The sequence below is a fragment of the Ursus maritimus genome, unplaced genomic scaffold (genome assembly GCF_017311325.1).
Source record: "Ursus maritimus isolate PB19 unplaced genomic scaffold, ASM1731132v1 scaffold_31, whole genome shotgun sequence".
In the NCBI taxonomy this organism is placed as follows: Eukaryota; Metazoa; Chordata; class Mammalia; order Carnivora; family Ursidae; genus Ursus; species Ursus maritimus.
In genome coordinates this window covers 20,992,298-21,014,470 of record NW_024425675.1, presented here as the reverse complement: position 1 = coordinate 21,014,470, position 22,173 = coordinate 20,992,298, and the positions used below count along the sequence as shown (strand labels likewise).

Below are 22,173 nucleotides of genomic sequence, written 5' to 3'. Positions count from 1 at the left end.
CAAAGATGGAAGACGGTGTCGGTGAAGCTGTTGGAGGGAAAGAATGAAAGTGAATGGGTTCATTAAAAATCTTGGCAGTGTTTTGTGGGTTTTTTTAAGATTTTATTTATTTATTTGATAGAGAGAGAGACAGTGAGAGAGGGAACAGAAGCAGGGGGAGTGGGAGAGGGAGAAGGGAGCTGAGCAGGGAGCCCCATGTGGGGCTCGATCCCAGGATCCCGGGATCACGCCCTGAGCCGAAGGCAGACACTTAATGCCTGAGCCACCCAGGCGCCCCTCTTGGCAGTGTTTAAAATAAAACCTCTAGAAACAGAAATGGAGAGAAAATCTGGGAATGGAAGAGGAGAAAAGAAGACTCTTGGAAATATGGCAAATGCATCCCTGAAAGCAATTAATTAATGTTTTTCCATCCTTAGTTTTTTTTTTTTTCTAAGATTTATTTATTCATTTGCGAAAGAGAGAAAGAGAGCATGAGACGGGGGCAGAGCAGAGGGAGAGGGAGAGACTCCTCAAGCAGGCTCCCTACTGAGCTCGGAGCCCGATGTGGGGCTAGACCCCACAACCCTGAGATCTCGACCTGGGCGGAAATCAAGAGTCAGATGCTCAACTGCCTGAGCCACTGAGGAGGCCCTCCATCCTTAGGGGTGCTTCTCAATGTGAATCAGAGAAAGAGTAGTTTTGATGAAGGAGTTTTGTAAAGCTGTCGTGTCTCGTACGTTAACATTACAGTGTCAGAGTGTTCAAATGTGAGTTGTTTTTTTTTAATGGACTGATTTATTTTTTTAAAAATTGCATAAGGGCAGCACTTTAAAGAAAACATGAGACTTCTGCTAGTCCCAGGGCGAAAGAAGGAGATGCTCTGTAGTCTGCGGGAGGGTGTTCCTATGAGTCGGAGGGGCTGGAGTTTAGATCCTGACCCTGCACTCACCGGCTTTGGGACCTTGGGGGTATTATTCCATTTCTCGACATTGCCATAGCTTTATGGTGGCGTTGGGTGCGTAGCCCACGTGACAGGATCGTTCTGTAGGCAGTAGTGGAGTGGCAGCTCGCAGCCTCTTCCTCGGGCTACTTCCGCAGGGCAGGACGCCAGAGTCCTGGGACACTGCCCATCTCAGGGGTGAGGAGCATCCTGTTGCTGCTGGTTCCAGAAGAAAGCTGTGAAAAGTGCGACGGACCCAGCAAGCAACAAATTCCCAGTTGCTTCCTGGGTAGGTCTGCTTTTTCAGCAGGGATCCAGCCCTTTGTTGGGCTCTGTGCTCAGCCAGGGAGTCTGCTTCTCCCTCTCCTCCCTCTCTCCCGCTCTTGCGCGCTCTCTCTCTCTCAAATAAATAAATGAAATCTTAAAAAAAAAAAAAAAAAAAAGACTGGGGCACCTGGGTGGCTCAGTCGTTAAGTACCTGTCTTCGGCTCAGGTCATGATCCCAGGATCCTGGGATTGAGTCCCACATGGGGCTCCTTGCTCAGCGGGAAGCCTGCTTCTCCCTCTGCCTGCTTCTCCCCCCGCTAGTGCTCTCTCATTCTCTCTCTCTCTGTCAAATAAATAAATAAAATCTTTTTTTTTTAATATTTTATTTATTTATTCGACAGAGATAGGCAATAGCCACGAGAGAGGAACACAAGCAGGGGAGTGGGAGAGGAAGAAGCAGGCTCATAGCGGAAGAGCCTGATGTGGGGCTCGATCCCAGATCGCCGGGATCATGCCCTGAGCTGAAGGCAGACACTTAACCGCTGTGCCACCGAGGCGCCCCTAAATAAAATCTTTAAAAAAAAAAAAAAAGACTATTAGGGGAGAATCATGTAGGGAAGTCAGTTTCCTAGTCAAGAATCCATTAGTGTACCTCTTTTTTTTTTCTTTTTTAAAGATTTATTTATTCATTCCAGAGAGAGAGACAGAGAGCGGGGGGAGGGGGGGCGCAGTGGTGGAAAGGGAGAGAGAGAAATCCAAACAGACCCCACGCTGAGTGTGGAGCCTGATGCGGGACTCCATCTCATGACCCAAGAAGGTAGACCTGAGCCAAAACCAAGAGTCAGACACTTACCCGGCTGTGCCACCCAGGCACCCCGTAAGTGTACCTCTTGTCTGGGAGTTTGAGGCCTACTGTAATCTTGCCAGCGTGTGGCAAGAGGCACATAAAGTGCTATTTCAGGGAGGGAGAGGGTCGGAGAGGAAGGAAAGAACATACTAGAATGACTTCGGGGAGGAGGTAGCAGGAGAAGTATAGAGGTTGGGGCGTTGATTATAAGAGTTGGCTGAATAAGTGCCTCACACTTTGGGGTGTTTGGTGAAATGCGGCAGTGGTAGTCTCTGGGTCGCCAACCTGGAGAGCGTACTTTGGGCCGTTCTGTGAAAAGCCTTTGTTGGCAGGCTGGGAAATTTCTACTTAATTGGGTAGCCAATAGGATTCCCTCAAGGTCTTCGTGGAGCAGAGTGACACTGAATCGTGTCATCTCAGAGCTGAAAGAAGAGGTAAAGATCTTTGTTTCGCGCGAAGTCTGACGTCTGTGCGCCAAGTGCAGGCTGGGGCTGCTTTCTACCGGCCGTGAGCATTAAACAAGCACTCAGCTCAGGGTCTGCCATCGAGTCAAGCTCAACAGACATCAATATTGTCGTTGCCATCATAAATGTGGTTGCTGTTAGGAAGGTTCTCCCTAGGCCTTCTTCCACATTTGTCCTATTTGAGAACAGTTATCCCATTCCTATGGGAGCCTTTTCTTCTCCAGCCTGATGATTCCTGGCTTCGTCCACCAGCCCCCATCCTTGTACCTTGTACCTTTCTAGACCATCCTTGTATCTTTCTAGACCACCCTTGTACCTTTCTAGATCATCCTTGTACCTTTCTAGATCATCCTTGTACCTTTCTAGACCATCCTTGTACCTTTCTAGATCATCCTTGTACCTTTCTAGATCATCCTTGTACCTTTCTAGACCATCCTTGTACCTTTCTAGACCATCCTTGTGCCTTTCTAGACCATCCTTGTGCCTTTCTAGACCATCCTTGTGCCTTTCTAGATCATCCTTGTGCCTTTCTAGACCATCCTTGTGCCTTTCTAGACCATCCTTGTACCTTTCTAGACCATCCTTGTACCTTTCTAGACCATCCTTGTACCTTTCTAGATCATCCTTGTACCTTTCTAGACCATCCTTGTACCTTTCTAGATCATCCTTGTACCTTTCTAGATCATCCTTGAATCCCGTTGTTCCATCTCAGCGGACCAGAGCAGACCCTTCCTTTCTCTCATTCTATAGATGGTGCCTGAATTGGAAGAAAACAACAAACACAAGAAACAAACTAAGATTTTTGCTGGCAGCGCCATCAACCTGAATATAGTACTGATTCAAACTCGCGCGTCATTCCTGCGTGCAGTCCTGCTGAGCTGCAGCCTTTCCCACGCTCTGCCGGCACTTGGGCCCTGCACGCAATGTCAGATTGCTTTATGACGATTAAGTCTCCTCTTAGTGTTGGGGACGATCATGAAAGGCCTTGAAACGGGCAAAGTGGTCACCGAGGCTCTTTCAAAGGATGGCTGGGTATCAGCTAGCATGGGCTTCTGGGTTGCCTGGTTTTACCGAGTTCTGTGTCTTCCACTGTTTCAGACTGAACTACGTTGCAACTGGAATTTGTAGAAAACCCATTGCAATGCAAATGACTCTTGTCCACAGAGATACAAATGAATTTTGTCTGGTGGTTGTGCCACTGATTTCCACCCTGTGAAAGAGGCCACCGGTCTTGAATCTATTCTATTAGCAAGTTTATTTCAGCATTTCTGTTGGCTTTCAGGTGTGTGTGTCTTCGGACACAGCTATAATATTTTACTTCCTCCATCATTAATTAATGAATAGTTAATTGATGGACATATGTTTGTTTATTTTGTATTTGTATAAGAATCTGATTCTTTTTTTTTTTTTAAAGATTCTACTTATTTGAGAGAGAGAACACAAGAGCATGCATGAGCGGGGCAGGGGGGAGTTGGGAGGCAGAGGGAGAGCGAGAAGCGGGCTCCCTGCTGAGCAGGGAGCCTGATGCGGGACTCAGTCCCGGGACCCCAAGATCATGACGTGAGCCCAAGGCAGATGCTTAACCGACTGAGTCACCCAGGTGCCCAGAACCCTGATTCTTAAGAACAATCTTTGGCATAGATTTGCTCATCCCTTCACAATTGGAGAGGTAGAAAGAGGGCAGAAATGGAGACTAGCCAAGCTCTAAAGACTCTGTTTTATATTGACATGGGTCTACCAACCCGTACCTCTAAGTAACGTTGTTCAACCAGTTACTAATCCACTTAATCATGGCAACGTGCCTCTGCTTACAAACAAGCTGTCCGTAAGTCCGTTTGTTCATAAGTTCAAAGTGATTAAGAGGGGTTAAAACTTGCTGTCCCCAGATGCATTCCCAGCAATGATGAGCAAAGGTCAGATTTTATAACTTTAAAATCAGCCATAGATTTCTCCTCCTTGCTCATATACATTGTAATGGATACCGTTTGCCAAGATAGATTAATTTTACCTACGCTGAAACCCTTAATGATCCCATTGGATAGCACTGGGTAGGGGAAATGTGCTGCTCTGCAGAAGGGGAGTTTGGGGGCTGGTCAGTAGAAACAGAAGGTGGTAAGTGAGTAAAGTTAAGGTCTGTCACAGGTCAGCAAGGTGTGGTGGAGAAACAGATATGATCAGGAGGGGGTGGCTGTGGTGAGTGCCTTTGTGACCACACGACAGTGAGAGCACTAAACGCCGTCGGACTGAATGGAGGAGAGGGTATCATGGACCCTGTGTGGTGTAGGTACCCTGCTCCCTGGAAATAGGGCCCTTCCTGCATGCTAATGATGTTGCAATGATAAGGTAAGCACGTAATCTGGTCCTAAGCGAGCCCGTGTATCGTGACTGCTCCCTGGCAGGAGGAGAGGAGGGGTGTGAGAGGGGGGTACTTCTCAGCAGTCAGAGGATAAGACACTGGACAGGAAAGACTGAGTTAAGAGGACAGGAGCCGATGAGGCAGCCAGGGTGCTGGAGACCGTTGTGGGTATTGCTTTGTGGGTATTGTAGACCAATGGCTTCCCCCAGGGTTGGTTCGGGGCTGAGTACATGATAAATCAGAAGGCTGGCCCCACCGTGCCTCACTGTGGCCCTCGCTGCACTAAAGGTACATTTGGAAGGACGAGGAGAGGTGAGGCAACACATTGGGTAAGTTTGCAGGACATTCCTGAGCACTTGCTGCGTTCAGAGCCACAGAAACTATTGACGGCGGCAGTGTCTTGCCCACTTTCCCACAGGTGCTAGGGGATAAAGCTGGTCAGCGCTCACTCTGGACCTGCCTTGTCTGCATCGGTGAAAGGTCTTCTGAAAAGCTTCTGTGTTATGGTTTAGAGCACTTCTCAAACTTCTCTCCAAGGATGAGAGACTTATTTAACGCCTTGCTAAAATCCTGACCCGGTATGTGTAACACTTTTTTCTAATTGACTGAGGTCACCGTAGAAAGGAATTAAATTAATCTTCCATAACACAGTTGTACCTTAGAAAGGTTAAGTTGTCATTGGTGGGCAGGATGTCTGGGGGGACGGAATAGANNAGAGAGGGAAGGAAAGAGTGTCAGGGAGATGGGTCTTGCTGGTTGTTGTACGGTGGACAATGGCGGTTGACCATGTAAGAGGCTACAAAGGTGGAGAGGTGGGGAAGGATGAGCTGAGTGAAGGCTTTCAGACAGAGCAACTAGGTCATTGGCAGTCTTGGGGTTGAGATAGAAACTAGGTAACAGGAGATTAAGGAAGGAGTGGGTGGGTAGGAAGTGGAGAAAACGGGTGTAAACCACTCTTTCAATCAGATTGGTGTGAAGAGAAGGCAGGAGATGGGATGGGTAGGCTAGCAGGAGTGGGAAGGAGGGTAATTTTTAGGATTGGGTAGTTTGGGGACAGTCATAAAAAGAAGGGAAGTAATTAATGTATCTGGGAAGACTGAAGATATGCGCAGAGAGGAGATAAGTGGTCGAGTGGAACCCTGGGGAGGGTGGAAGGGCCGCCATTAAGAACATGAGCACATGGATGAAGGAGCCATGGGAAGGAAGGAGGATGCTTGTTCCTGAGAAGAACAGTGACAGTTTGGATGGACAGTCAGGAAAACGTTGACAAAAAGTGGAGGCATGTTGGACTAGGTCACATCAGGTGCTGTCAAAAAAATTTTTTTAAGATTTATTTATTTATTTGAGGGGGTGGGAGAGAGAGAGTGCACGCAGGACCAGGGGGAGGAGCTGAGGGGGAGGGACAGGGACAAGCAACTCCATGCTGAGCGTGGAGCCCAATGCAGGGCTTGATCCCAGGACCCTGAAGTCATGACCTGAGCTGAAGGCAGACGCTTAACTGACTGAACCACCCAGGTGCCCTGATGGCAACTTTTTTAAGGCAAGACAAACCTGTAGATGAGGAATGGGGTGATCTGGAGAATCAATTAACCACCCACTCAGATGCCTTAATTTTGCACTTGACTCCTTAGTGCCTTCATGCCCTTGACCTTCCTTTGTGTCAGTCTGTTCAGCCCTACCTCAGAGACAAATTCCCTGTCTTTGTGGACTTTATGTTCAACTGAGGTAGCCAATAAGTAGTGGTGTAGTAGTAGTAATATAACAGGACTGTGAACAAAGACCAGGCAGGGTAAGAGTTTAGAGGGTGCCAGGAAAGGGACAGCAGTTATCTCAAGATGTCTGGAGTACGGATGATTCGCATTTTTTTCTTTGTATTTTTCTCTAGTTTCCACAGTATTTACAGTACACAATGCCCCTTCTGCAATTAGAAAAAAAAAAATAAAAGTGATCTGGAGACCTGTTCTAGTGTCCCACCTGGTTTCCGCTCCTCCTGGGTTATTAGGTGTCTATCCCCACAATGAAAAAGAGCATGTCTGGGATCGTCCGAATCCATAGCCTCCACCACGGACCTCGAGGCTCGGTGTGGACCATGGCTGACAGCCCCCCACCAGCAGAGCCCTTGACCCCGCCCAGTGTCACCCCGGGAGAGACGTCTGCAGCCCCTGGTGTGGAGCTCAGGGAACTGAGCCCGAGGCACCCGTCTGTAACCTGCTTGGCAGTTACCGAGTTCATAGAGCAGAGTCATGTACAGATGGTAAACGGATAAGAGGCCGCGTTGGAATTCAGCATAGAGAATGTGAGGAATTGGAACCAGCTGCAGGTCAGTGTTTTAAGAGAGTCACCATAATATGAGATGTTGGAGAGAGACGCTGGGGCCAAATAGCGGGGTTCTGTAGGCTCTTGGAAGTTAATGCTCTTAGGTCTCTACGTGTCACTTGTTGGGATGTGGACATCCTCTAGGCATCCTGGTTTTTTCGATCTTTTAGGATATTCTTCAGCATGTTGTCTCCCCACCTGGGAGATGCTCAAGTAGAAAGCCTTTCATTCCACGATTGGATACAAGGATGAAAATGTAAATTCTGTGCTGTGGATGCCAAGCTTACTGAGACCTGGTTCCAGCCCTCAGGGGAGCAGTGTGGTGGGAGGCGGGGCCGGTGCAGAAGGCAAGACCCAGGAGGCAGTGGACACAGGAATGAGGGCCCTACATGCAGGTATAATTTCCATAAATTATACAGTTGAAACATGAATGAATTTTCAGGGCTGTATTTGTAGAATTATTTTTCTTTGGGCTATCATTAACTGAATCCATTCCACAACCTACCTTCTCATAAGAGGACGCCACTGACTGATCGCAGGCTGGTCATGCATGGAGTAGCCCCTCCTGCCGGTTATCGGCACTGGACCCAACTCTAGTGCTCTTTGCTGAGTCACATGGATCGGGACACCTGGGTGGCTCAGTCAGTTAAGTGTCTGCCTTCGGCTCAGGTCGTGATCTCAGGGTCCTGGGATCAAGCCCTGAATTGGGCCCTCTGTTCAGCAAGGTGTCTGCTTCTCCCTCTCCCTCTGCCCCTCCCCCACTCGTTATCTCTCTCTCTCTCCCTCTCTCTCTCTGTCTCTCTCAGATAAATAAAATCTTAAAAAAAAATTCACGTGGGTCAACTACAAAGTGAATTAGTGTATCGTGGTCCAGGAACGATAATACAGGGACAAGGTTTTACATCCGTGCACTTGTTTCCTATTGCTGCTGTAACACATCTTCGAAGACCTGGCGGCTTAAAACAACACAGATTTATTATCATGTAGTCCTGGAGGTCGGAAGTCCGAAAGGAGTCTTAGGGGACTGAAATCCAGATGTATAGGCAGGACTGCTTTCTTTCTGGGAGCTCCAGAGGAGAATCTGTTTTCTTAGCTCTTTCTGCTTCTCGAGGCTGCCCACATTCCTTGGCTCCTGGCCCCTCCGCCATCACAAAGTGCACTGTTCCAGTCTCGGCTTCTGTCCTCAGGTCTCTTTTTTCTGACTTTGGCCCTCTTGCCTCCCTCTTTATCTCCATTGTCGTTTAATACCTATAACACAAAACTGGCCATTTAACCATTTTTTAAAAGTGTAAATTCAGTGGCATGAATCACATTCACAAGGTAGTGCGGCCATCACCAGGATTTCCAAAACCCTTCCCTACCCAAGTAGAAACTCTGTACCCGTTAAGCCATAACCCCATTCCCTCCTCCCCCAGCTGATGGTGACTGCAGACCCACTTGCTGCCTCTATGAATTTGCCGTTCTAAACACTCCATGTAGACGGAGTCCTGGAGGATCTGTCCGTTGTGTTTGGTGATTTCGCCGAGCATAAAGTCTTCAGGGGTCATCTGAGCTGTAGCATGTTCTAGAATTTCCTTCCTCTCACGGCTGAATGATATTCCACTCTATATACATTATGCATACATATACATACCACATTTGTGTATCTGTTCATCTCATGATGGACCTTGGGCTATTTCCGTGTTTTGACTATTGTGAATAATGCCACTATGAATACTGGAGTACAGGTATTTAAGTTCCTGTTTTTCATTCTTTTGGGTTTATATCTAGGAGTGGAATTCTGGGATTATGTGAAAATTCTATGTTTACATTTTTTTTAAAAGTAGGCTGCCAGACTGTCTTCCCTAAGTAGCTACATCACTTTCCATTCCCACCAGCAATGGACAGGGGTTCCAATTGCTCCACATCCGTGCTGACGCTTGGTATTGGCTGTCTTTTTGATTCCAGTTATCTTAGTGGGTGTGAAATGCTCTCTCCTTGTGGGCGTGTATTTCTCTAATGACTCGGGATCAGATGCATCCTTTCCTGTGCTTGTTGGACATCTGTATATCTTCTTTGGAGAAATGTCTATTCAAGCCCTTTGCCCATGTCCTAATTGAGTGGTTCGTCTTTTTGTTGTTAAGTTGTCAGAGTTCTTTACATATTCTGGATATTAATCCCTTAACAGACTTTTGATTTGCAGATAGTTCCTCTCATTCTTGGGTTGTCTTTTCACTTTCTTTACCCTCAAAGGAGGGTATCCTTTGCCTCCTTCTTCTAGGGATCCTTGTGATAACACCTAATAATCCAGGATCATTTCCCCGTCTCAGTGTCCTTAATTTAATCACATCTGCAAGGTCTACCCCTCTTGTGAGGTAATTTATTGACGATTGGTTTTGATGGTAGGATGTGATCATCTTTGGAGGACCCATTGCTCTATCACAATTCCTTTCAAAAAATGTCTACAGGGTCAGAAGTTGTAGATGTATTTTTGCAAAAAGGTGAAAGCAAGCAACTTTGAAAGAAAGTAACCTGCCTGGTGTGCAGCTTTCACTGAGGGCTTCTGCCCTGAACCCCCAGTTTGGCAGGGACACCCTGTGCTGGGTTACTAAGCTTCTCTGTTCATTTTAAAATGGGACTAACCGTCCTCGCTCCTGTCTTCCCATGAGTTTTAAGCGTAAGCGATAAGTAGACGCAGTTTGGGACTTTTTGTCCTCGCACGAATCAGAAGTCCCAAATACAAAAGCCATTTTAGGGAATATCGAGAAAGCAGGAGCACAGCGAATGCACAAATACACACCAACAAATACAGTGTCGGTTTGGGTCTGTGTCAGAAAGAAAAATCACAGACTTGTGAAGATTAATGAGACCATATCTCTGAAAACCTTTGAGCCCTTTGGAGGAAAAGCGCTTCGTAAATGCCAGCATTTCTGTGCCCCTCCTCACCTTTTCCCTACTAGCAGCTGTTTTGCCTTTGGATGTCCTGTATCTATCACAGCACCCTGTAAGTACGGGGAGTCCTAATTGTGCTTGGGTGGAAAGGTGGGCAGAGGGTGAAGATACCCCTGGTAAGAACGTAGGACCAAATGTTGCATTCGCATCAGGGGAGGGCCCAACAAGTTCTTCCTTGACCCACGAAGTCACAGGCTTGGACAGACAGCTGTTTTCCTGTGTTCCAAAAGCCTTGAAGGCAAATGTGTGCATGTTGGACACAGTAATTTCATTTAGAGGAATGTAGCTGAGCGAAATGATCAGAAATGCAGGGAAGGGCGTATACCAAAGATGTTTGTCAGCATTATTTGTAATCGTTAGAAACTGGAAACAACCTAAATGTCTAATGACTGGAAACGGTTGAGTCAACTGTGGCCTGAAACACCATGCAATAGCATGCAGCGTGTCAATGGATCCTTTATTATTATTATTAAAAATTTTTTTAAATTTTTATTTATTTGAGAGAGAGTGCGCAAGCATGAGCAGGAGGAGGGGGAGAAGCAGATTCCCTGCCGAGCGGGGAGCCTGACGTGGGGCTCGAACCCAGGACTCTGGGATCATGACCCAAGCCAAAGGCAGACGCTCAACTGACTGAGCCGCCCAGGTGCCCCTAAAATTTTTTTAAAGCAAGCCCCACACTGAGCACAGAGCCCAATGTGGGGCTTGAACTCATGACCCTGACATCAAGACCTGAGCTGAGATCAAGAGTCAGACGCCTGAGCTACGGAGCCACCGAGGTGCCCCAGCAATGGATCCTTTTTAATGATGTTTGGAAAAGTATATGATAAAATGTAGCAGAAAAAAGCCAGACTCTGATTTCAATATAAGGATGCTCTCAACAATGTGAAATAGTGATGGATGGAACCATAGCAAGAAGGGAATATAGCACGTGTTACCACGAGTCTTTTCTGCGTGGTGGGATTCTGGATGATGGCGGTCAACAATACCCATGGCGGCTGGATTCTCTTGCTCGCCATCTTGCTCGTTGCTGTAGGTGATGGTAACATGGGGGGGTTGTTTTTTGATGTCTGCCTTGCTTTGGGGACAGATCATAGAGCTGAAGTATTAAAAAAAAATTTTAGGAGAAAATCATAGCTAACAAATACTGAGATTTGAACTACTCTCGGTGTTGTTTTTGAAATCTCATTTACAAGTAGTGAGAGTAGAAATGAAGATAACAAAACAATGCAGTTTCTCTACCTCCCTTCTAAAAGCTGAGCTATTTCCAATAAGTTAAACAAAGCGTTATTGATCGGACTTGTGCTAATCCGTGTGCAGCAGAGCCTCCCGGGTCCTTACCTACTGTTATGGGCCGGATTGTGCCCCTCACCCCCAGATTCATATGTTGATGCCCTCACCCCCAGTCCCTCAGAATGCGATTGTCTTTGGAGATAGACTTTTGAAGAAGTGACTTAGGGGTGCCTGGGTGGCTCAGTTGGTTAAGCGTCAAACTCTTGATTTGACTCAGGTCATGATCTCAGGGTCCTGTGATTGAGCCCCACGTGGTGCTCCATGTTCGGCAGGGGGTCTGCTTGAGAATTCTCTCTCTCCCTTGCCCTCTGCCCCCTCTCCAGCTGCAAACCACTCCCCCACCCCGGCCCCATGCTCATGTGTGTGCATATGTGTGTGCTCTCTCTTGTGCGTTCTCTCTCTCTCTCTCAAATGAATAAATAGGGTGCCTGGGTGGCTCAGTTGTTTAAGCGTCTGCCTTCGGCTCAGGTCATGACCTCAGGGTTGTGGGATCGAGTCCTGAGTTGGGCTCCCTGCTCCTCAGGGAGCCTGCTTCTCCCTCTGCCCCTCCCTCAACTCATTCTTTCGCTCTCTCTCAAATAAATAAAATCTTTAATAAAATAAAATCAATCAATCAATTTTTTTTAAAAACTAAAAAGGTGCTTTAGGTGACTGGTGTCCTTATAAGAAGAGTTTAGGACACAGACACTGTTATGGATTGAATGTTCGTGTCCCCCCAAAATATGTTAAATCCTCACCCCCAAGATGTTGCTGTCAGGAGGTAGGGCCTTTGGGAAGTGATTAGGTCATGGAACTGTCAGGAATGGGATTGGTGCCTTATGAGAGAATCCCCAGAGAGCTCCCTCGCCCCTCCCACCATGTGAGGACACAGAACCTGGAGGGGGGCCAGGCACCACACCTGCTGGTGTCTTGATCCGGGGCTTCCGGCCTCCAGTGCTCTGAGTGACGCACGTCTGCTATTAACAAGCCACCTGGTTTCTGATCTTTCAATATAGCGACCCAAACGGACTCCCACGGACACAGAGGGAAGACCCCATGAGGACACCATGAGAGGCAGCCGTCTGCAAGTCGAGGAGGAAGAACCCCCCACGGCCGGCCCCACGCCCTCGGGCTTCCAGCCTCCAGAACTGTGAGAACATACATTTCTGTTGTGTAGGCCGCCCAGTCTGTGCTGTGTTGTGGCGGCTCTAGCAAACTCTGCAATGCACACACACACACACACACACACTAAAGTGTGTTTGTGTCCATTTCTGAGGATCCCAGACACCTCAGGACACAGATGGTGACGGTAGTTCGAGGTAGGAAGAAGGGTGCGTGCCAGGCGGGGGGTGAGGCGTACGTGCGTAAGGCCCCGCGCGTAGGGACAGTGAAGCAAGAAGATGTGGATTGTTTTTTAAACTAGACCTTTAACTGCCCCCCCGGGATTTCCTCCTGCAGGGCTCCGCTTTCCCGTTCCCGTTCTTCTCCTGTGAGCAGGGTCACTCACCTCACTGACCGCGAGGGGCCCCCAACTTGCCCGAGCGCAACATCCCACCCAGCTCCCGTCACTGGGGCCAAAGGCCTTCCCACCACAAAAAGGGGCCCGAAAGGTAAGGTGAATGACCATGTCAAAGGCAACGGTGACGAATCCGGTTGAATTCGGACTCGGGGACAAGGCAGGTGGGGTTCATACCCCACAGGAGGTTGAGGAAGTGGTCTGCCGTCTCAGTGCTGTGGGGCCTGGCCCTGCCTGGGCCTCCCCGTTCTCCCCTCCCCACTCCTGGTCATTCAGATTGGGAGGTTCTGTGGCCTTCTACCCTCTCGACACATCTCAGGCTGCTCCGCTCTTTCCCCTGACTAGGGCCTGAGCGAGGGAGGAGGCATTTTGCATCCTTGTCATCGGGCCCTGTTTCTCATCCACTTCAGTGACCCGGCCTGCCCGGAGCCACAACTGGCCTGTGGATTCCTGACGGCTTGGGATGTGTTTCTGAGCGAGGGAATTCTGGTCTCTAAATGGAATCCACAGGAGTGGTTGGCACCTTCCCTTCGGCCAGCCGGCTCTCTTTGCTTGGTCGATACGGACTTCTGACTTCCTTGGTCCAACCACGGCATTTCCCCAGCGGTAGGCCTGGAGTTTCCATGGCTTTGGCATGGTTTCTGTCTGAGAAGTTTAAGTGATAACACAACAGAGCAACCTAAAAATAGCGCGGTAACCTCCCGTCTTGAACACCAAGGAACGCAGACCTACCCCCCCCCCGGGGTCCACCTGTTCTGGGATTGGGGCATTGCCCCTCCTGGCCTTGAGGGCTGGCTGTGGCCATCCTGACCTTTTCACGCACAGCAGGACCCCCTCCTGGCAGTACTTCCAGGGGGCGTCTCTGGTCATAGAGTAATTTTTTCAAAGGTGATGAAATGATCTGTCACCCATAATTGAACCCCCTTCCTTTGCTGGCTGACCTCTCCTCCGTCCGCAGCCCAGCCCTGTGCTGGGAAGCCAGGTCCTAATGTGGTGAAAAGCCAGGACCTAGCAACATGTGAGCTATCAACTCAGCCTTAAATTGGAAACATGTCTTTTTGTTTTGTTTTATATTATGAAATGTGTTCTTTTAGTACATGATGTAATCTCTGTTGATAGGTAATACAGTAGGTTTTTAAAAAAATGTTTGGGAGGCACGTGGGTGGCTCAGTCGGTTAAGCGGCCAACTCTTGATTTCAGCACAGGTTATGGTCTTGGGGTCCTGGGATGGAGCCTCTCGTGGGGCTCCTTGCTCAGCAGGGAGTCTGCTTCAGCATTTTCTCTCTCCCTCTGCCCACTCCCCCCACTTGTACGCATAAGCTCAGGCTCTCTTTCTCTAAAATAAATAAATCAATCATTATTTTTTTTTTGTATTTTTTTAAAGATTTTATTTATTTATTTGACAGAGAGAGAAACAGTGAGAGAGGAAACACAAGCCGGGGTAGCAGGAGAGGGAGAAGCAGGCTTCCTGCTGAGCAGGGACCCCGATGCAGGGCTCGATCCCAAGACCCCAGGACCATGACCTGAGACAAAGGCAGACGCTTAACAACTGAGCCACCCAGGCACCCCTAAATAAATCTTAAAAAAAAAAATAAATGTTTGGGCTCTGGTACCAGACTGCAGGCATCCAAATCTGAGCCCAGGCGATTGGAAGCTGTGTGAGCTTAGGCCCGTTACTTAACGACTCTGGTCATTGGTTTTCTCCTTTATAAAATGGGGTTGATAATATTGTACCTACTTTTTTTTTTCTTTTTTCTTTTTTGTTGTTCTCTGTGTTTATGAGTCTGCTTCTGGTTTGTTGTCATTGTTGTTTGTTTGTTTTGTTTCTCGATTCCACATATAAGTGAAATCAAATAGTATTTGTTTTTCTTTGCCTGACATATTTCACTCAGCATTAATACCCTCTAGGTCCATCCATGTTGTCACAAATGGCAAGATTCTTGTTTATGGCCGAGTAATATTCCATTGTGCATAAACACCACATCTTCTTTATCCATTTATCTATGGATGGACACTTGGGCTGCTTCCATATCTTTTTTTTTTTTTAAGATTTTATTTATTTATTTATTTATTTATTTATTTATTTGAGAGAGAGAAAGCAAGAGATCACAGAGGGAGAGGGAGAAGCAGACACCCCGCTAAGCGGAGAGCCCAATGCAGGACTCGATCCCAGGACCCCAGGATCATGACCTGAGCCGAAGGCAGACGCTTAACTGACTGAGCCACCCAGGGGCCCAGGTTGCTTCCATGTCTTGGCTGTTGTAAATAATACTGCAACAGCTACATGCTTGCCCAAAGTGCAGGACGGTTCCCTTTTCTCTACATCCTTGCCAACACTTGTTATTTCTTGTCCTTTTGGTGCTACTCATTCTGACAGGTGTGAGGTGATATCTCGCGGTTCCGATTTGCATTTCTCTGATGATGAGTGATGTTGAGCATGTTTTATGTGTCTGCTGGCCATCTGGATGTCTGCTTTGGAAAGAGGTCTATTCAAATCCACTGCCCATTTTTAATTTTTGTTTATTTACTTATTTATTTATTTTTAAAGATGTATTTATTTATTTTAGAGAGGAAGAGAGTGGGGGTCAGGGCAGAGGGAGAGAATCTCAAGCAGACTCCGTGCTGAGCATGGAGCCTGAAGCAGGGTTTGATCTCATGATCCCGACAAGATCATGACCTGAGCTGACACCAAGAGTCAGTTGCTTAACCGACTGAGCCACCCAGATGCCCCCATTGCCCATTTTTAATCAGTTGTTTGTTTTTTGGCATTGAGTCCTGTAGGTTCTTTGTATATTTTGAATGCTAACCCCTTCCCGGATATGTCATTTGCAAATATCTTCACCCATTCACTAGGTTGCCTTTTTGTTTTGTTAATGATTTTCTTTGCTGTGCAAAAGCTTTTTATTTCAGCGTAGTCCCAGTGGTGTACTTTTTGCTTTTGTTTCCCTTGCCTGAGGAGACAGATCCATAAATATGTGGCTAAGGCCGATGTCCAAGAGATGACTGTCTATATGGGATATCTAAAGATTGTTATGAGGGTTGGGGCACCTGGGTGGCTCAGTGGGTTAAGCATCTGCCTTCGGCTCAGGTTATGATCTCTGGGTCTTGGGGTCGAGCCCCGTGTGGGGCTCCAAGCTCCATGTTCAGTGGGGAGTCTGCTTCTCCCTCTTCCTTTACCCCTCCCCCCGCTCATGCTCTCTTTCTCTCTCTCTCTCAAACAGATGAATAACATTGCTTTAAAAAAACGGTCTTTATGAGGGTTGTATGAGTTTTAAACAATGAAAGGACTTAGAATAGTGCTGGGCATATAGGAAGCACTCAATAAATAATAAGTTCTTTTTTATTGTGATGAAATATACAGAACATGAAATTTAACCATTTTAACCATTTTTAAGTGTACAGGTCAGTGACGTTAGGGTACGTGCACATTGTCATGCAGCCATCACCACCGTCCATCTCCCGAACTTTTTCATCTTCCCAAACTGAAACTCTGTCCCATTAAATACTAACTCCCCATTCCTCCTTCTCCCCAGCCCCTGGTAACCATTCTGTGGTTACTTGACTACTCTAGACTCCCTATATAAATGGAATCACAATACTTGTCCTACCGTGACTGGCTCATTTCACTTAGCATAATGTCTTCAAAGTTCACCCATGTTATAGCAGGTGCCAGAATTTCCTTCTTTTTTTTTTTTTTGAGATTTTATTTATTTATTTGAGAGAGAGAGTGTGAGAGAGCAAGAGCATGAGCACGGGGAAGGGCAGAGGGAGAGAGAGAAGCAGACTCCCCGCTGAGTAGGGAGTCCAACTTGGGGCTCAATCCCAGGACCCCGAGATCATGACCGGAGCCAAAGGCAGCCGCCTAACCAACTGAGCCACCCAGGTGCCCCAACATCCTTTCTTTCTAAGGCCAAGTATATCTCATTGTATACGTATAACCACATTTTGTTCATCCATTCATCTTATGAGAAACATCTGGGTTGTTTCCACCTTTTGGCTGTTGTGAATAATGCCGCTGTGTACACAGGGGTACACATGTGTGTTTGAGTTCCTACTTTCACTTCTCTTGGGTGTATACCCAGCAATGGAATTGCTGAATCATATGGTAATTCTGTGTTTAATTTTTTTGGGGGGAGGCCACCATACTGTTTTTCATAGCAGCCGCACCGTCGTTCCTGTGTTTTATATACCACAGGCTGACAAATTCCAGCTTTATGCCCACAACGCTAGGTCTTTTCTGAGCTATAGAAAGATATTCACAATTGCCTACTTGATCTTGTCAGTGAGATGTCTCACAGGCGTCTTGAGATTAAACAAGTCCCAGACGAAACCTTTTACCCCTCCTCCTACTCCTCCCCATTTTGGTAAATGGCAGTAATGAAGCATCCAGTTGCTCAAGCTGGAAACCTTCAAGCAGGGCCAGCTTCCTCATTGGCCAGACTCCATGCAAAGTGAAGATGTGGAGCCTCAGCCGGGCAGGGAGGTCTGTTCCTTCTTCCCACTGGCCTGTTGCCCCATCCCACAGCAGATATGTCGCCTGCAAGGGCTAGCCGGCAGCCTGCAGGCTGGGCTGTGCTCAGTGCCTGGATCCAGGGGGCAGAGAGCCCTCCACTGAGGTCATAGCCAGCCCGAGGTGCGGACGGCTCTTGCACTCGTCATGCGCCCATGGAGCTGGCCCCGCCTTTGATGGATCCTTAATTCCTGTTTCCCTCACCCTCTGCCTTCACTTTGTCACCAGGAACTGTAAGTTGTACCTCTGAAATCAATCTCAGCCCTCTGCTTCTCTGTCTCTACTGTCATGACCCACCTCCAAGCCACCACCTCCTCTTTCTATCAAACCACCCAGCGAGTCTCCTTTCCTCACATGGGCCCCTCCCACCACATTCCACATAAGATCCAGAGTCATTGTTTCCACAAATAATTAGTCCATGTTTACTGCCCCATTTTAGAGCATGGGCTCCTTGCCATACCTAGAACAAGATGGCAGCTCCTTGCCATGGCATACAAGGATGCATACTGTCTGCTTCCACCTACTTTCTTGACTGACTTCATAGCTCTGTTTTCTCTTCTGTTCTTGTCCAGGCGTGGTGTCCTGCTTTCTACACCTTGAAGGTGCCAAGCTTGTGATGGCCTCAGGGCAAGGGTTTCTCAACCTCAACACCATTGACATTTTGGATAATTCTCTGCATAAGGGTTTGTCCTGTGCAAACTGTAGGATGTTTATTTGTATCCCTGGCCTCTAACCATTAGATGCCAGTAGCATTCTTCTCTACCACCACATTGTGACTACCAAAAAGTCTAGACATGGGCAAATGTTCCCTGGGGGGCAAACCCCATATCCTTGAGAAGCCTTCCTTGCAGCCTTGGGGCACTGGTTCGTCCCTTCTTCTAGATCATCGCCCCCACCCCCACACCACCTTCCCGCTTCTAGTGCTCTCTTGCCCTTCAGATATCAATTTAATGTCGCCTTCTTAAAGAGGCCTCCCCTGACCAACCAATATAAGACGGCCGCTCCGTCACTTTCTCTCTCTGGTTTCAGTTGCTGGGTAAACCCCCACCAGTCTCCGATCGCTCTTTTGGGCAGTAATTTCCATCGTTTTGTTGGGTGCTGTATTCCTAACACCGAGAATGGAACCTGCCATAGAGCGGGGGCTCAGTACATGTTTGCTGAATGAATGAATTCACGATACTTTGAATCTGTGATCTTACTTGTCCCTGTACACTTGTTAGGTCATTTTCACATTTTTCTAGTTCGTCCTCTGCTTTCCCTTTTTTAAATTGAAGGATAGTCAACCTACAGTGTGACGTTAGTTTCAGGTGTACAATCTAGCGATTCCACAATTGCATACATGACTCTGAGCGCGTCATGGTGAGTGTTCTCTCCATCCCCTTCCCTTATTTCACCCCTCCCTCCCCTCTGGTAACCACCAGTGTGCCTCTTTTTTCCTTTGTTTGTTTGTTTTGTTTCTTAAATTCCACATAAGAGTGAAATCATATGGTATTTGTCTTTCTCTGACTGACTTTGCTTAGCACGATGCTCTCTGGCTCCATCCGTGTCACTGCAGATGGCAAGATTTCATTCTTTTTTACGTCTGAGAAATATTCCAGTGCGTGTGTGTGTGTGTGTGTCTGCACACACCACACCTTTATCATTTATCAATCAGTGGGCACTTGGGCTGCTTCTGTATCTTGGCTGTTGTAAATAATCAGCATTTTATCGCCTCCACTTTCCCTTTCGTATCCCCATTTCTGCTTCTCTCTCTTCATCATACCGCAGGTGATACTTCCCTCCACTACTGTGATTCAACGTTGTTCACAACAGAAACTCTGACTAAGAAAACAGGAGACAGATAAGGTTTCAGTGAAGTTATCCCTCAGGAGCAAGATCTGACGGCAGGGACTTATTGAATTGTACACGACAGGAGGGTCTCCCGGGACACACAGTCCCAGGAATTGACTGGAATTGGAGAAGACAGCTCTGGTGGGAACGTAGGTGGCCCTCTCGCTCTGCCCCTTGTCCTTCCTTCCCTCTGAGTCTTAGCTTGATTCTTTGTAGACTAATCCCCTAAGCCTCTGTTCATCTGGCAACATCAAATGGTGCTGCTGTCCGCACCTCGAGAGACTGTATTAAGGAATCATGCAGACTGAGCTGAAATATCTTTACCCCAAACTCAAAGCCCTGTGGAGAAGATTCGTTGGCTCAAGCTAGGGTGGAAGTTGTTCTTCCTGAGTGTCTAGCATGGGCCAGCTGCTCTCCAGGTGATGAGGATCCAGGCAAAATCCTGTTGTCATGGAACTTACAGTCTTACGTTACTGACTCCGTGTTTATGAGTAAGCACCTATCAAGTTGTGCAAAATACGCAACCATAATTGCGTATGGTGATGAATTCATTCATTCGTTTAGTTAACTTTCTAGATTGCTCTATGAACATACAGTAAAGGGACTTGATCTGCTGGGGGCAGGGCTGGGGAAATTTTTTTAATGTGAATTAAATTAACTTTACTTTTTAAATAACAGTTGTAGATTTACGGGAAAATTGTAAAGACAGTGCAGAGAGTCCCAGATAGTTCACGTCCAGTTTCCCCTATTATTTACATCTTCCTTTACTGTGGTACTTTTGTCACATTTGGTGAACCGATATTGATGTATATTATTAACTAAAGTCCATACTTAATTCACATTTCCTTAGTTTGTACCTAATGTTCTTTTTCTCTCTCAGGAGCCCTTCCAGGATATCACATCACATTTATTTATCTTTTATCTTCTTATTTTTTTTGTAAAGAGCTTATTTATTTATTTGTCAGAGAGAGAGAGCACAAGCAGGGGGACAGGAAGAGGGAGAAGAGGCAGACTCCCCCCTGTGCAGGAAGCCCAACGTGGGACTCAATTCCAGGACCCTGGGATCATGACCTGAGCCGAAGGCAGACGCTCAGCTGACTGAGCCACCCAGGTGCCCCTCACATCACATTCAGTTGTTATATCTCCTTTTGGCTCCTCTTGGATGTGAAAATTTCTTAGACTCTTCTTGCTTTTGATAATCTTGACGGTTTTGAGGACCACTGGTGAGTTATATTGTAGGATGTGGAATTTGTTCTCATGGTTAGACTAGGGTTACGGTGTCTGGGAGGAAGACCATAGGGGTAAAGTGCCCTATTCACCACGCTGGATCAACGGTACAGACTTTCGCCATGACTTATCATTGTTGATACTGACCTTGATCACTTGGCGGATGTAGTTCTTGTCAGTTTCTCCAGTGTGGAGGTACTTCCCTTGCCTCTTTCCCTTTCCGTGCTATGGTCTCCGAAAGGAAGTCACTATGCACAGCCCACATTTAAGGTGGGGGGAGGGTGCCCTACCTCCTTGACAGTGTTGTTGGCTTTTTAAAAATATCTTTAGTGAGGTGTAATTTACATACCACAAAATTCACCTGTTTTAAGTGAACAGTTTGATGAATTTTTGGAAATTTATACAATTGTGCCTGAAGGGACTGGTCTTTGAGCTGGTATCGGAAAGATGAGGAGAAGTTAAGTAGGCAAAGACTGTTCCAGGCAGAGGTAACAGCACATTCAAGCCCCTCAAGGGAACGTGGAGCATTCCAGGAACTTGGGTTAACCCTGAAACACCCAGAAAAGGTAGAACAGGTCACCATCCTTCATTTAATATGCTTCATAAATATTTTCTTCAAAACATTTAAAAGTCAACAGCATTTTATTGCCTAAATGTATAAACTTTAGTTCTTTGAAACACTTGTCTGGAACAGCTCAGCCCCTGATGGTTTATCTAACGTTTTACAATAACAATCAGTAAATATTAGGGTAGTAAAATACAGAATGGTCCCCGAGGAGAAGAAAATGTCATAAAATTTCCTTCCCTTTCAGGTCTTGTTTAAACAAGAATGTAAAGTGCGTGTACTATTTCCTTTCTGATAAGCCCTTGATTTATTTCCCTTTGGAACAAACACACCACAACAAAGTGAGAATGGGGAAGGTAATTCAGAGGGAGACGAAGGGAAGGGAACTATACTCAGAAATACGTCCCCATACAAACTTAGGATTGAAAAAATCCAGTTAGCAAAAACACTGCAAGGCTTTTTCCGTGTGTGAAGTAGCCAAGAGGTTCTCTCAGAACTTCTGTGGTCCTGGCGTGTGTGGGCACCCTGAGTCCGGATAGGCAGGGAGTGCTGTGGTAACAAACAGACCACGTATTCTTAGTGGCTTAATCGGATAGGTCCTTGTTTGTTGGGGGTCCGGGGGCTCTCCTGCAGTAATTGATTCTGGGGTCTAGGCTCGGTTTATCTTGCCATAGTGTCATCTTAATCCTATGTCCTCAAAGTTTGCCAAGGAGGAGGAAGAGTGAGTGTGGATGATGCCAGAGGGGATATTATGGTGTGGAAATGGTATGTATCACTCCTGCCCGCATCCACTGGGCGAGAACCCGGTTACATAACCTGAACCGAAGGGCGCGGGAGGTTGGCAAGTGTAGTTACCGCGTGTACGCAGGAAGAAGAAAATAGAGTGGGGTTTGATGAATGTATTTGCCACAAGCTCCTAAGCTTCTTTTATCTGATGTTTTTCAAATGATAAAATAATATGGGCTGGTTATAACCAGTGACACCCAGGTGTGTAAAAGCGAAGCTAATTATCTCCCTACTTCCTGTCAGCTCTCCCTTCTCCTTGTCTGTGTGTCCTGCCACACCTTCTTCCTTGTTCCTATGACGGTATTCCACATATATGTGTGACTCAGGGGAAATGAACTCTGGCAGAGACTTCCGAACTGGAGGTTTTCAT

The 22,173-nt window shown here is 47.0% G+C and overlaps 1 protein-coding gene across 8 annotated transcripts in view; it reads left to right on the top strand.

The window, feature by feature from the left end:
• The window catches only part of LOC121106313, a 40,362-nt gene that overhangs the window by 3,621 nt on the left and 14,568 nt on the right, over nt 1–22,173 (top strand). For 6 of the 8 annotated variants that reach the window (XR_005838933.1, XR_005838934.1, XR_005838936.1 and 3 more), the window contains exons 2-3: nt 12,386–12,519; nt 12,828–12,979. Coding sequence is in view for 4 of the 8 variants with exons in the window: in XM_040645401.1 (XP_040501335.1) it covers nt 12,437–12,519; nt 12,828–12,979 (235 nt within the window). In the remaining 4 variants the exon portion in view is untranslated. The other 2 variants (XM_040645402.1, XR_005838935.1) reach the window with 2 other exon arrangements.